We start from the raw sequence: 15,644 nt of genomic DNA, 5'->3' as shown, positions 1-15,644 counted from the left end.
TGTAAATTATCTATGGGTCTCATTTTTTATCTCTTTATATTTCTGTTGGATGGTGTTGACTTAAGATCATTGAGATAGCTTCCTAAGAGGTCTCTTCCTCCAGTGTTGCCACAGCCCCAGTCTTCTATCACCCGAATTCCATTCAGAACCACACTGTAACTCATCTGGCCCTTTACTCTTGTTATTGCCTAGTTTTATCTCCTCCCCTCACATCTTTATTCTCATTCCCCAAATGAGTTCTGTGCTCCTGGAGCAGTCTTCCTCCCTCTTCTGACCTGTTAATGTCTACTCATCCTCATCTTGGAGGGCTTTCTTTCAGGAATGCCTTCCTCATCGCCCAAGATGTTGGTAAGCAGATACCTCCTCCTTTGTGTTTCCTAGCGCCCTGTGCCCTCTCTACCTAGGTCTGACGTTACTGTACCGTATTTACTTTGTTGTCTCTGCCCCTCCTCTCGTGTATTGTGAGCTCTGCAGAATCAGTAAAGATGGTTTGCTCACCACTCTATACTAGTGACTATCATAGTGCTTTGCATATAGGAGGCACTTAGGAAATACTTGTTGAACAAGTAATTTTAGGTTTCAGAGAAAGAACATTTAACAGGCTATGTTAGAGAAATTATGACAAAGGAGTAGAATGAGTATCCAAAATGAAATAGATCATTGGAGTTAAGTATTTAGGGAATGGAGAGGCTCAATAAATAGTTCTCAATCTCTTTCTGTCTTTGCTCTCAATAAAAGATGATTAGTTTTCTTATAGCGCCTTTATTGAAATATAAATCATGTACTATACAGCTCACCTAAAGTGCAAAATTCTTAGGTTTTTAATATATTCATAGAATTGTACAACCATTGCCACAGTTACTTTTGAACTTTTTTAGGAGTGTGATTAGTTTTTTAGAAGCCTCTCATAATTTTTTAACATAAGTTTTACCTTTAAAAAATTATTTATTTATTTAGTCCATCACATAACATGTGATGTTCCCCAACCAAGGATCAAACCCAGAACCCTGACCACTGGACTGCTGGAGAATTCCCCCCCAGATAATTTTTTTTTAACTTTGTCTTTTATGTAACTCCCTGTGTAATTACATGAAATTGTAGTTAAATTTAGTTGTGTTTTTTTTTTTTTTTTGCCATGCCACACAGCTTGCATGATCTCAGTTCTCCAACCTGGGACTGAACCATAGCAGTGAAAGCCCAATATCCTAACTACATGGCCACCAGGGAAGTCCCTCCCAGATAATTTTGATATGTCCACCTAAGTAGACTTCTTTCCTTCTTCCAACCCACTCCTCATCTACTGAGAAATCACTGGGCTAAAAGTATGGCTGTGTCATTTTTATATCTATGGAATTACCCATTACTATTGAAGGATTTGGCGTAAAAGAGTCAGAAGTGGTTGGATACTACTAGAAAGTCATTGTATATTAGGAAAGGAAAGGAGCTTGAGTGAAGCAGGGCTTAATCTTTCTCAAAAGATGGGGTGTTTATACTTGAAAGAGGAGTCATGATCTTGTAGCCTTTGTAAACTATCTCCACCTAATGAACTAGCATTTATGCAATGTGGGAGAAGAAGCAGCTTGTATCTGAAAAGGCTTCAGGAAACTGCTGTCTTTGGGAAGGAAGTACGTCTACCATTGCTATTATCTGAGGAGGTCAGGAAAGTTCTCACTGATGATGTTTGAGACACAGGGCAATATCTTTACTGTGGAACAAGGATAGGGGCACAGAGGAAATGTCTGAATGGGAGTAAGATTGTAGGATGACATCAGCTAGCGGCACAGTTTTCACAAGAGTAAGTCCAAAGATTTAATTGATGGAGTGGCAGGTTGAGGGGCGAATTGGGTAGTTCCTGCTTGTTTGGAGTTAGCCAAGGCTTGGATTGGTAGAATGTTGGGTCAATAGGCTGGCAAAAGTATTAGTTATTTTAAGAAGTAAATTGAGAACACTTAATAACCAGTTAGGGAAAAAGTCTTAAGGAAAAATGAGATCTGAAATAATTGGAGTTTCCAGCTCTGCCAGTGAATAACTTGGTGTTGTATTAATGGAGAAATGAGACACAGGGAATAAGAGAGAAGAGAAAAGGTTACAGCCTAGTGTTTGTACTCTGTTTTCAGCTAAAATAAACCTGCAAATAACTAGACTAAACCTCTTAACTCGTTTCTGCAAAAGCATCTTCTCATAGGAGAATGCTAGTAGGGGCAAAATAACATAAAATGAAGAGGCTTAGTTTTTGGTGTTACTAAAATCACTGTGATAAGTAATTATTGGACTGTGGATGTACTTAATGTACTTAATATATGAGAACTTTTAAAACTATTGATAGTGATAATTGCAATACAGAATGAGTTTGCTTTGTATTATTCATTTGAATCAGTCCTAATGAGATGGATGAAACTGGAGCCCATTATACAGAGTGAAGTAAGCCAGAAAGATAAAGAACATTACAGCATACTAACACATATATATGGAATTTAGAAAGATGGTAATGATAACCCTATATGCAAAACAGAAAAAGAGACACAGAAATACAGAACAGACTTTTGAACTCTGTGGGAGAATGTGAGGGTGGGATGTTTCAAAAGAACAGCATGTATACTATCTATGGTGAAACAGATCACCAGCCCAGGTGGGATGCATGAGACAAGTGCTCGGGCCTGGTGCACTGGGAAGACCCAGAGGAGTCGGGTGAAGAGGGAGGTGGGAGGGGGGATCGGGATGGGGAATAAGTGTAAATCTATGGCTGATTCATATCAATGTATGACAAAACCCACTGAAATGTTGTGAAGTAATTAGCCTCCAACTAATAAAAAAATTAAAAAAAAAAAAAAAAAAAAAAAAATAAAAGCTAAATTTTATTTTTTAGTTTTGTACAAGGTTTCAAATCAATGTTTAAAGTTTTATTATGTATATTGATATTTTTTGTAACCTACACATTGATACTTAATAGAAAAAATGGTGAGTACTTACTCAGAAGTATTGCTCGATATGTATTTGCTATAGGATTATTGAAAATTGAACATTTGTTTTCTTTCCCTAGTCCAAACCCCTGATACCTCTTCAAAAAGAGACCGACTCAGAGACCCAGAACATGGCGCTTACTAACTACATGTTCCCCCAGCAGCCAAGGACTGAGGATGGTAGGAGTTTAAGAATCTCTTTTCTTTAAAAAAACTAATACTGATGAAGTATAGCAAAGATGTGAATTGAATTTTAAGTCTCAGAGACTTGTACTAGTTTGAAGAAAATTTAGCGAATTGGTTAATGAAGTTCTCTGAAAATAGGAAAATAAGGCAGCATCTCAGAGTTATAGATAGTTGAATTTAGAGGTATGTCTATAGCATGTTTCCTTAAATGATTCCTTTGATTTTGTTGGATGCATTTTAGTGTGGGGAGACTTTACCAGAAAAGTGTAAGTTTATAATATTCTGAGTCCTCTTAAGAGTTCATATGTAAAGTATTTCACTATGGGTATTATGGGAGCACTATAACTAGTACACAGTACTGAATCAGAAACTACAGTTGGTATGGTCAGGCAGCTGAATTTCTATTTAACTGCAAGAGAAGCATCTTCCTTTATCACAGTGTCTGAGAAATAAATGAGTCAGAAAACATAATGTGCTTTAGGTGAAATTTTTAATACTTTGAGAGTAGACACTTCACGTTTAATTCATTCTATTTTTATTACCACACATGTGCCAGGCATTGTTTTAGATCTAAGTATGTAAGATCTTTGCCCCACCCCTGGCTGCTTCTTGAGGCATGTGGGGTGTTTGTTCCCCATCCAGGTATGGAACCAATGTCCCGTTCATTGCAAGCACAGAGTCTTTTAACGACTAGATCGCCAGGGAAGTCCCAGATCTAAGTATTAAAGATCTTACATACTTACTTTCAAGAAGCTCATGATGTGAAAGGAGGATAATGATGGATAAATTTGAAAGAGAAGGTGGGGGATAATGATGGATAAATTTGAAAGAGAAGGTGTGGTATCTTGAGCCTAGTTAGCGGAATCAGTCTTAAACAGGAAAAAGGGGAAGAATGGATCCATATAACAATAAATTTATAACTGGAGAAAACAGGATATTGGGGAGCAGTATCAGTCTGAGGGTTTTTATTGTATTTACTTTCTCAGTGAAGTCAAAGAGAAAATTGCCTGTAAAGGTTGGGGGAAGGGCATTTGAGGTAAGTGGTGGTGATTTTGTGTGGGAGAGCAGGCTGACTTGGAATGAATTCCTGAGCAGTGTTGAAGATGGAACAAAGAGTAGGGAGTACCATAAATTTGTAGTGGTTCCAAACCACAAGGTTATATCATTTTTCTCTGGTTGAATTCCAGGGCAAAGGTAGGTGATTGAAATACCATGTTACAGGAAATATTGGGTAGGTATGACTTAAGGAAAGGGGGAAAAAAGATGAGAGCGGTAGAAATAATATGTCATGAAATCTAAGGTGAATAGAGAAGGGAGTAAAAGAATGCTTTTACAGGAAGAAAAGGAAATGAGGTTAAGGAATTCAACATTTACCAGCAATAATAAATGAATGAATTAGAAGGACAAGTTGAGTGGTCAGGTATTACACAAGCTAAGGTATTGAGGAGTACCATGATTTTGAATCACATGGGTGAGATGCAGGTGGACATTGAAATTGAGGACATCAAGAAATTATGAAATTGTATTGTTGGGGTCATCACACATCGTCATCATTCAGGATTTTGACAGGTCTTAGGTAGGTAGGCCTTGTCTGATAGCTCAGTTGGTAAAGAATCCACCTGCAATGCAGGAGACCCTGGATTGATTCCTGGGTCAGGAAAATCTCTGGAGAAGGGATAGGCTACCCACTCCAGTATTCTTGGGCTTCCCTGGTGCCTTATTTGGTAAAGAATCTGCCTACAGTGTAGGAAACCTGGGTTCAATCCCTGGGTTGGGAAGATCTCCTGGAAAAGGGAAAGGCTACCCACTCCAGTATTCTGGCCTAGAGAATTCCATGGACTGTGTATAGTCCATGGGATCACAAAGAGTTGGACACAACTGAGCAAGTTTCACATATGACATATAGGTAGAGAGAAACATGCTAGGCAAATGCTAGAATCCAAATGAATATGCCAGTGTGATCAGATCTAGTAGCCTCTAAAATGCAGAAAAAGTAATGTTACTACCTAATGCCCTCTATCTCAAAAGATGTGAGATTTATACTAAAGGGTAGAAAGTGTAGGTGACCAGAAGTTGACAGGAGTGAGAGGAATGGTTAAAGTTATTTTCCTTGGGGTTCTGAAAAAATTCTGATGTAATAGTGCTTTGATAAAATCTAAAACTCTTAGAGATCTTTGGACTAGGCTGATGATTGGTAGTCTTAACCCTCATCCCCACCTCTAGTACATAATGAACAGTATTGGAATTAGGAAGACTAGTTCTGAATGCCAAACCTTGAATGAAATATTTATATAATTGCCATGTTACTTTTTGTAGGGAATTGCACAAAGTCACACATCTGTAGTGTTTTATTAGATTCTCTTCAAGAATCCTTCTGGTAACAAAACAATCCTAAGATGGGAGGGGAAATCCTCTCTCTCAATCCTGGAAGTAGACTTCGCTGGAAATACTTGCGTTTCCAAGTATACCACAAAAAGTGTGTCAGTAAGGTTTCCCAGGAATTTGAACCTCATTGCACAAACAAACACTGTAATTCATTTAATATTAAGCAACAACACAAAGCAAGTAAAAAATTTTGAACTGAGTAATTAAAGAAAAAGGTAAATAAAGCTTTATGCCTTTTGTTAGTATTTAGTTTCATGGTATTCTTCCTGTGGATATGAGCTTAAAGAAGGGTAAGAAGCCGAAAAGAAGGACTAAAAATGAATGATAATTATGCTGGTTTTGTGGAAATAATCAAGCTGACTGTATTTGAGTTTTCAGTTTTTCTATTAGCTAAAAAGGTGCTTTTAATCTCTTTTGTTGTTTTCTTTTAATGGGCAGAAAATAAGTTGTGATTTTTTTTTTTAATTGTACAAACTTCTGTAAGGTGATATATAATAGTCAAATGGATTAATTTTTTAAGCCTTACCTTTTGTTTTGGTTACCTGTTAGGAAGCAAAAAACTTTGACAGCTGTTAATTCTTTAATATTGTATCAGATAGCAGGATATGTAAGTGTTGAGTTTGTTAAATTTTAAATTTTCCTTAGTTTTGATATAAAGAATATCTTGCAATTACTTTGTTTACATAGTCAAACTATGTATAATGTTTAATGCAAGTAGGGGCCATCAGGGTAGTCATTTTTTACCAAAATATTTCCTTTTTTCTGTGTTAACTCTCCTCCTCTAGTACATAATAAACAATATTGGAATTAAGATTTCTGAATGCCAAAACTTGGATGAAATGATTGCATGAAATAACACTGTAGTACCGTGTTATTTTTTGTAGGGAACTACACACAATTACGTATCTATAGTGTCTTAATTATATTGTATTCTCTTCAGGAATCTTTCTCATTAAAAAACAAGACAGATCAGCTTTAAGAAAGAAAAGATGTGTGATCGCTATTGTGAAGAAATGTTAGAAATACAGCCTAGTTGTTAGTGTAGCATTTATAGCTGCTGACATTGACCGGTCTTAATTTATTATAATGAACATCTCATAAAATTATGAGCAAGTAAAAAAAAAAAAAATTATGAGCAAGTAACAGTTTTTCATACTTATAGTAAAATATAGTGGGGCTTTGTTTGTTTTTGTTTTTCTCTAGTTATGTTTATATCAGATAATGAAAGTTTTAACCCTTCGTTGTGGGAGGAACAGAGGAAACAGCGAGCGCAAGTGGCCTTTGAGTGCGACGAAGACAAAGATGAGAGGGAGGCGCCTCCCAGAGTGAGTCTCTTTGCTTTCCTTCAAATTTTAAACCAGTCTCCTGATATTTATTGGGTGCATGTATGCTAAATCGCTTCAGTCATGTCTGACTCTTTGCCACTGCGTGAACCATAAGCCTGCCAGGCTCCTCTGTCCATGGGATTCTCCAGGCAAGAATACTGGAGTGGGTTGCCATGTCCTCCTCCAGGGGATCCTCTCAACCCTATGCCTCTGTCTCCTGCATTGGCAGGCGGGTTCTTTACCACTAGCACCACCTGGGAAGCCCGCATTTATTAGGTACTATATAGCTCATCTGTGCTATTTTCGGGGATACAAAGAAGTATTTGTTTCATTCCTTACCCTCAAGGCACTTGAAATTTTATTGATCCAGTACATTTATGATGTGCAAGTATTTGAGAACAATATAAAATTGTGTGAATAAAAACCAAATTTCATAGTGTACATAAATATAAGAGAAAAACAGATTATTGTTTCCCCTTTCCTTTCTTTAATAATTTATTTGTATATTAAAGGGATGAACAACTCTTTGAGGTGAACATTTTGTTTCTTTATGAGACTGTGTTGTAGTAATAGAAGTAGCAAATACACATTTCCAAGTTAGTTATGGATGTGATTATTTTTTCCTTGTATAATAAAGCTGGCTGAATTCTAGAAAATGATGATTAGGCTGATCTTAGAGGTGTTTGGTTTCTGGCACATAAGTCATCATAATGTAGGAATTTTATGTCTGTTTGCATAATTATCTAGCTGGAAAACATGTATCTGTTTCAAAGCCAAGTGACAGTGTTGGCAATATCCATACCATATATCTCCAAATGGAATATATTTAAGTGTACTAAAAAAAGCTTTTAAAACATTGAAATCTGTAACTGTGAAGTTTTTTTTTTTTACTATCAATAAAACCATACATTTATTGATCTAAAATGCTTTCAAAGGCCTATCATCTGTCTTCACAGTTACCTTATGAGCTAGGTATGTAGTATAATTAAGATGGACTATTTATTAAATTTTGAGATTGATGTTAGAAATATTTATCTGTAGATAACTAATAAGAACCTTCTGTATAGCAGAGGGACCTCTACTCAATACTCTGTAATGGCCAATATGGAAAATCTAAAAAGAGTACATCTATGTATAGATTTAACTGATTAAGTTTGCTCTACAACAGAAAATAACACAACACTATAAATCAACTATACTCTAATAAAATTTTTTTAAAAAAGAAATACCTGTACTTTGAATTGTGAGATAATTTAAAATTATCTCTTATTTTATTTCTCCAGGAGGGAAATTTGAAGAGATACCCAACACCATACCCGGATGAGCTTAAAAATATGGTCAAAACTGTTCAAACCATTGTACATAGATTAAAAGATGAAGAGACTAATGATGACTCTGGAAAAGATTTGAAACCACATGAAGATCAGCAAGTTGTAAATAATGATGTGGGTGTGAAGGTTAGAAAACTCAATTTAAAACATTGACTAAAGTCTATTTCCAGTTCTTCAAAATTTTTAAATGATAACTGATACGATGATCCTTTTTATATACACCAAAATACACTCCCAGACTTGGGGAGTATTCTCAGACTGTTGCTGTTGTTCAGTCATCTCCGACTCTTTACAACCCCATGGACGGCAGCACGCCAGGCCTCCGTGTCCTTCACCATCTCCCAGAGTTTGCTCAGACTCATGTCCATTGAGTCAGTGATGCCATCTAACCGTCTCCTCCTCTGCTGCCCCCATCTCCTCCTACCCTCAATCTTTCCCAGCATCAGGGTCTTTTCCAGTGAGTCGGCTCTTCACATCAGGTGACCAGAGTCCTCAGATACCTGAACTAAAAGCTGTCATAGTGAGCAAACTGAAATGCTATTATTACCACTTCAGTTGTGGTTACAGACTGTCCAAATGGGCAGGAGAGTATCAGCATAGCTTTTGAACTAACATTGCCCTAACAAAGAATAAGATAATAGTGTCAGAAAGTTCATGGTTATAGAAATACTTTTTCCCCTGGTAATATTGATCCATTCTACCCAGTTTTAATTTTAAATGTAATTACTGTGACAGATCATTGACGTTTCCCTAGGATGTTTCCGAAACCTACACAAATCCCTAAATTGTGTGTTCCTTTAATGAACTTTCCCCTCTGCACCTGTATCACAGAAACAGAAGTTTTTTCTTGTCACTGAAGTTACTGTACATTCCACAATGAGCAGGAGAAAATCAAGCCTTCCTGAGTTTGCACATGCCAAGTGACTCACTCATAAATACCAGCTTTGCACCTTCTAGGATGAAACAGAACCTTAGCTAAATTGTAAAGTTTAATGTGGCTCATGGACCTTTGTGACTGCCTGTTCCCACAGTGAGCGTTTTCTCTCTCAGTGCTACAGATTTCCATGTTTAAAACTTCTTCAGTTTACCCATAATAGGAAGATACTTTTAAATTTTCATCTGAACTTTGATACAGTAATAAGTGTAAAGAATGTGAGTTCTTTATCTTTTCTTTTGCTTAGACTTCTGAAAGTACCACTCCAGTAAGAAGCAAAGCTGATGAAAGAGAAAAGTATATGATAGGAAACTCAATACAGAAGACCAATGAGCCTGAAGCTGAGGTCAATTCTGGAAATCTGCCAGTGACTGCAAATGTGAAAGCCTCTGAGAACTTGAAGCATATTGTTAATCATGATGGTGTTTTTGAGGTATGGCTTTATGATTATTCTGGAGTAATGTTAAATGATAAGAATTTAACAGTTCATTGTTGCTCACTAGAGGTAGGGGAAGCCTGATACCAATAGCAGAAAATATGCTAATACAGTTTTGCTATTGAGAAATTTCATAATATTTGTTTTACCACTCATTTATCACTTAAGCTTCAACATTGGAGTACAGAGGTTATAAAAAATTTTACTATTTAAATTAGATTGTGGCAGTTCTAATTCTGTAAAATTTATAATAGCAGTTGCTTTAATCTCAGTAACTTAAAAATGAGAAAGTTGCTGTTGGTTTACCAAATAATAAGTCAGTTATTTGACTTATTTAGGCATTTATCATTGATTGTAAAGTTTTTTTTTTTCTTGAATATCTGAGACTTTTTAAAGAGATTTTCCCCTTGGATCAGTAAAAGCTTTTTTTTTTTTAAAGCAGTTTTACTGAGGTATAACTCATATACTATACAACTCACTTATTTAAATAAAAGGTGCAGTTCAGTGGCTTTTAGTGTTAAAAGTTGTGCACCCCTCACCACAAACACTTTTTAGAACATTCTTACTACCCTAAAAGAAAGTCCGTACTTCTTAGTTGTCTCCCTACAACTTCTGTATCCTCCTCCCCAGTCCTGAGCAACTAGTGGTCTTCGGCCTCTAGATTTGGCTGTTCTTGGCATTTCATATAAATAATCACACAGTATGTGGTCTTTGTAACTGTTTCTTTCATTTAACATAATGTCATCAAGATTATTCACATTGTAGCACGTATCAGTACTTCATCCATTTTTTTTAATGTCTATATATTTCATTGTCATCGTCCATTATGAACATTTGAGTTATTTCCACATTTTGTCTCTAATGATGAGTGAGTTTCCTTTGAATATTTGTATACAAGTTTTTGTGTGGATATATATTTTCTTTCCTCTAGAGTTGAATTGCTAGATTGTGTGGTAACTCTGTTTAACTGTTTGAGAAACTGCCAGTTTTCCAAAAGTGATTGTACCATTCTACATTCCCCTCATACACTGCTGGAGGAAATAAGTTTTATAGCAATTTAGAAAGAGGTTTTTTCTGGCTATAAAGAACCACACAGATGCTTTAAGATGAAGGAATTGTTTAACTTGTATTTTGAAGTATTTCAGTTAACAGAAATAGGAGAATTGAATGAAATGTGAAAAGAATAATGAGAGCAAATGAACGGCCTTTAGAAAATGTAGGAAAGAGCATTGGTCAGACCATCTGACCAAATATATCAGAGGATATAAAATTAGTAGAGTAGATTGTTTCCTGATAGCTATGCTGAGAAGTCTGGACTTAATGTTCTATACTATAGTCTTTGGGGAGCCACTGAACATTTTTTAGCAGAATTATCTACATTAAACATAATCATTGTAACTTCCCTGGTGGCCCAGTGGTTAAGACTCCATGCTTCCAGTGCAAGGGACAGTGGTTTGCTTATTGGTTGGGGAACTAAGATCCCACATGCTGTGGGGCATGGTCAAAATAAATAAATAAAAAGTTTTAATTAAGAAAATAAGCATAATCATTGGAAAAAATGCAGTAGCTGGGGGAAAGAGTAAGAAAGGAAAGAATATGAGCAAACTGCAGGAAGATTAATTGACATGAGCAAAGGAAACAGAAAGGTGGTAGGAGATTTAGGAGACTATAGTTTGCAGAAGCCCAGGTATAATATAATTTCATGAAGAAGAAGCTCTGGTCAGCAGTTTAGATGCTGCAGATATCAAAAGGCTGAGACAGACCTCCTTAACCTGTTATCTCATTCTTTGTATTCGTTGTACCAGTCAAGTTCTGTTAATGGTAATAAAATTTCTGTCCAGTTCTTTTTTTTTCTGTACTAGCTATTATTGCCATTGCAAGACAAATGTAGTCTTTTTTTGTTCAGGACTATTGCTATACCTAGTTTTCTTTCTGTTAGTTTCTCTTTCCATAAACCTTTAATATCAGAGTTACTATTTTATTTTTATTTATTTATTTTTTTCAGAGTTACTATTTTAAAAGATAATCTGCCTTGTGAGTTTCTAGCTTGGCAACTTTCAGTAATGAAAGCATGTACTTAGTTGAGTTCATACTCAGAGCATAACCTTTTACTATGCAATCCAGTCTGCCTTTTCTGTCTCTCCTGCCCTTTTTTCTAAATTTCAGCTTCATGGAGCTGACTTGCCATACATTTTCTTATTTCCATGTTTTCCTCTACTCAGAATGTTATTTACCTCTTAACTTACCCTTGAAGACTAAACCCAATTTACATTTCTCTCCCTTAACTACTTAATAGTCTAACTCCATTGTAGTACAGTCTGGAACAGGGTTGGCAGATTATGGCCTGTTGTCCCAAGCTGGCCCGCTGCCTATTTTTATATGGCTTGCAAGCTAAGAACAGCTTTACATTATTGAACATTGAATAAAGGTCAAAAGAAAAAGCATATTTTGTGAAATATGAAAAATTAGATGACATTTAGTTTCACTGGCACACAGCCATGGTGATTTGCTTACATATTGTCTGTGACTACTTTTATGCCACAGCAGCAGAATTGGTTGGTTGAAACAGAATGTGTGGCTTGCACAGTATAAAATATTTACTGTCTGGCCTTTTTATTGAAATAGTTTTCTGATTTCAGTTCATATTTTGTTGTGACACTTAAAGCACTTAGAAATCTTAGTATTTTTAATAGAATACTGTTTTAAGACCTTTTATTTATTTTCATTATATTATCTAAAACTGCAGAAGCTCTGATTTTATGTCTATTATATACAATGTTAAAATCTTTCTATTAATACTTGTTGACAAGAGTCTCTGTGTGTGTGCTAACAGCACTCAATGGTAAATTGCCTGGGACAATTGCCAAATATCAGAGAAAAAAATAATGGAAAGTAATAAAAGATTCTGTCTTCAAATTGGGCAGAAATTGCCATTAATTTATCTTGGTGGAAGAGCATCTCAGTCCTTCTGATTCCTTGGAACCCGGTGATCCTTGAAGGAATAAATTTAAGAATTAGGAATAGACTTTTTGTTAGAGCATCTTCACTAAACTGAGTTTTTCACCAGCAGGGATTGTTTTACTCATTTTTGTTTCTCTGGCACTTGATATAGTACCAGGTACACACTAATCATTAACACAGTTGAATTAAGGACCACACAGAAAATTATACCTTAGACACTTTGGTGTAGTGTTAATAATTTCCATAGTTTTATTGCCAATGCCTTGAAAAATTTAAGTCACCTACTAGTTTTATTCGGTTACCTTAAAAAGGTTTTATGCCTGTGTCATGTATTTTCTCTTTGAAGTTCATATAACTTAATATTCATTTAAAGAAACCAAAATTTATTTTTGTGAATATTTTTCTCTTTTTTCTTTAAAATAGGAATCTGAAGAACTTTCTTCTGATGAAGAGATGAAAATGGCAGAGATGCGACCACCATTAATTGAAACCTCTATTAACCAGCCCAAAGTGGTAGCACTTAGTAGTAACAAAAAAGGTTAGATGTCAAAAGAAAGCTCGCTAAGAACAGAAATGGACTGAATAAAATTTATAAATTTCTTTTTCAAATAAATTTCACTAAATGTGACTATGTTATTTAAAATACTTTTCGGAAGCAATTTTTCAAACATGTCTTCGTAAAGGGTCTATTCCTTATCTCTTGTTTTTAAAGAAAAATCTTGATGAATCTCTTCCTTCATTCATGCAAGTTTACTTACAGGACATGGATTTTTTAAGGCAGATAAGCCTAGATTATGATTCCATCTCTACCACCTATTTGCTGTATGATCTTTGAGCTCCTTAATTTTGTCCATGTGTATACATCTAACTGGGCTTTCCAGATGGTGCTAGTGGTTAAGAACCCACCTGCCAATGCAGGAGACATAAGAGATGTGGATTTGATCCCTGGGTTGGGAAGATCCTCTAGAGGAGGACACAGCAACCCACTCCAGTATTTTTGTCTGGGGACTCCCATGGACAGTGGAGCCTAGCGGGCTACAGCCCATAGGGCTGCAAAGAGTCAGACATGACTGAAGTGATTTAGCACACATACATCTAACTAGACATACAATGAAGCTAAGGAAAGATTTTGAGAATTTCAAATATATTGGTTTAGTGTACTCAGATCTAGCATAGTACCTTATGTATAGCAGATGCTTGTTGTTATTTTATCTGTTAAGGAACTTTTTTTTAACATACCCCCTCACCCCCACCTAACATAGAATCTCAGACTCTTAGAAATGAAAGACAACTTGGAGAGTAGCTATCCCTTCCTTTTATCCTTTCCTCACTCTTCTCTACCAAATGTCTGAAAATGTCTACATTATCTCCACCAAAGATTTATCCAGCCTGTACCTTTATGGCATTGATGAAACTTATTGGCAAGGTGGCCCTTTAAAGGATAGCTTGGGGTTTCATAATAATGGTACTTATATTTGTTACTAATTGTTACTTACTATCCTAAATAGTTTACATATTATTATCTGATTGTCACAGTTACCCCATGAGAAGGAAGTAGGAGAATATAAATAGAGAACTTAAGTGCCTTGTAGTTTAACAGTGTCTTAAAAATTCAGATTCTCAGACCCAAACTCCTTAAAGCAGAATTTACAGAGCCCCATGTGCTACCATGCCTGTAGGGTTGTAAACATACTAAGTTATTATCTTTTTATCACTACTTTTAAAAAATGGTACTTTTTATTACTACCTGCCTATAGTGGAATATGAATATTAGCTATTTGTTTATATAGCCATCTCACGTATTGAGAGTTCACTATTCATATATAGTTCTTTGAAATGATATTAGAAAGGGGAAAGCTGACCTTGTGAAAATTTCTGGATTTGTTTGGTGTTTCTTTTTTGGTTGACTATGCTGCTCATTTTTATTATCAGAATAGGTGAAAACAATTCCATACACATGTGAAATCATTTATACCCCAGATAACAAATTTATTGAGGTTATGAACTATAGTATGTATTTCTTACTGTTACAACTTTTTAAAACTAAATTCATGGAAAAGTATATTCACTAAAATGGCCTTAAAAACATGTGATAATATTTGTGTCAGTAGTTTAAATCAGATTCTGGGTAACTCTATCATTGTTCATATTAAAAAAATATATAGGTATCACTAAAAACTAACTGAAGGTATCACTATTTTTAAATTCTTAAATCTTTGTATGTATTAGGACTGAATTTTCTGAGGTGAGCCTCTGGTTATCTTCTATCCAAATAATTCCTTATCTTATATATTGAACCAAGACAATATAAATGCCATTTGTCATTACTGGAAATTCTGTGTGGCTTTTATCAGTAGCTTAATTTTTTTTCTTACAGATGATACAAAGGATACGGATTCTTTATCAGATGAAGTTACACACAATAGCAATCAGAATAACAGCAATTGTTCTTCTCCATCTCGGATGTCTGATTCAGTTTCTCTTAATACTGACAGCAGTCAAGATACCTCACTCTGCTCCCCAGTGAAACAAACTCATATTGGTGTTAATTCCAAAATCAGGTTTGTGACCATCTTAATGAGATAATTTATTTGTACAATACATAGAGATGGCAAGGCAAATAAATATATACTATTTATAGTACATTATTATATATTATTAAAACATAAAAGACTTTGCAAATTAATATTATAGAACTGGTTCAGGCAATATATAATTTCTTCCCCAGTTTATTTACTAATTATAATTACTTAGCTTTTATACATTTCCCTGGGTTGGGAAGATCCGTAGGCTAAAGGCATGGCAACCCACTTCAGTATTCTTGCCTGGAGATTCTCCGTGAATGGAGGAGCCTGGCGGCCTACAGTCCATGAGGTCGCAGAGAGTCGGACAAGACTGAGTGACTCAGCACAGCACAGCACATATATTTTCACCTTAGTCTTTAAATGAAAAGGCTTAAAATATATTCTAATTCTCTTCTTTAAAAGGTTGAACAGTTTTATAATGTTTTTTAATATAGCCTGTTTAGAATAATTCAAGTTAAAGGGTTATGCTTGATAGAAGGATTTGGATTACTGCTGAATCCAAAGCTTATTGTATGGATATTGTTAACTGATTTTTAGAGTT

General features: G+C 35.4%; 1 protein-coding gene across 8 annotated transcripts in view; it reads left to right on the top strand.

Annotated features, from left to right (window-relative positions):
• ERBIN (erbb2 interacting protein) overlaps positions 1 to 15,644 on the top strand; it is a 120,066-nt gene that overhangs the window by 85,728 nt on the left and 18,694 nt on the right. For all 8 annotated transcript variants that reach the window (XM_043887900.1, XM_043887899.1, XM_043887898.1 and 5 more), the window contains exons 15-20: positions 3,041 to 3,140; positions 6,735 to 6,856; positions 8,140 to 8,313; positions 9,369 to 9,554; positions 12,942 to 13,056; positions 14,896 to 15,079. In XM_043887900.1, coding sequence (XP_043743835.1) covers positions 3,041 to 3,140; positions 6,735 to 6,856; positions 8,140 to 8,313; positions 9,369 to 9,554; positions 12,942 to 13,056; positions 14,896 to 15,079 — 881 coding nt within the window. The remainder of the gene's footprint in view (positions 1 to 3,040; positions 3,141 to 6,734; positions 6,857 to 8,139; positions 8,314 to 9,368; positions 9,555 to 12,941; positions 13,057 to 14,895; positions 15,080 to 15,644) is intronic.

Source organism: Cervus elaphus, chromosome 25, assembly GCF_910594005.1.
Source record: "Cervus elaphus chromosome 25, mCerEla1.1, whole genome shotgun sequence".
NCBI classification, from domain to species: Eukaryota; Metazoa; Chordata; class Mammalia; order Artiodactyla; family Cervidae; genus Cervus; species Cervus elaphus.
The sequence above is the reverse complement of the archived record's forward strand: the minus strand, read 5'-3'. Positions and strand labels throughout refer to the sequence as shown.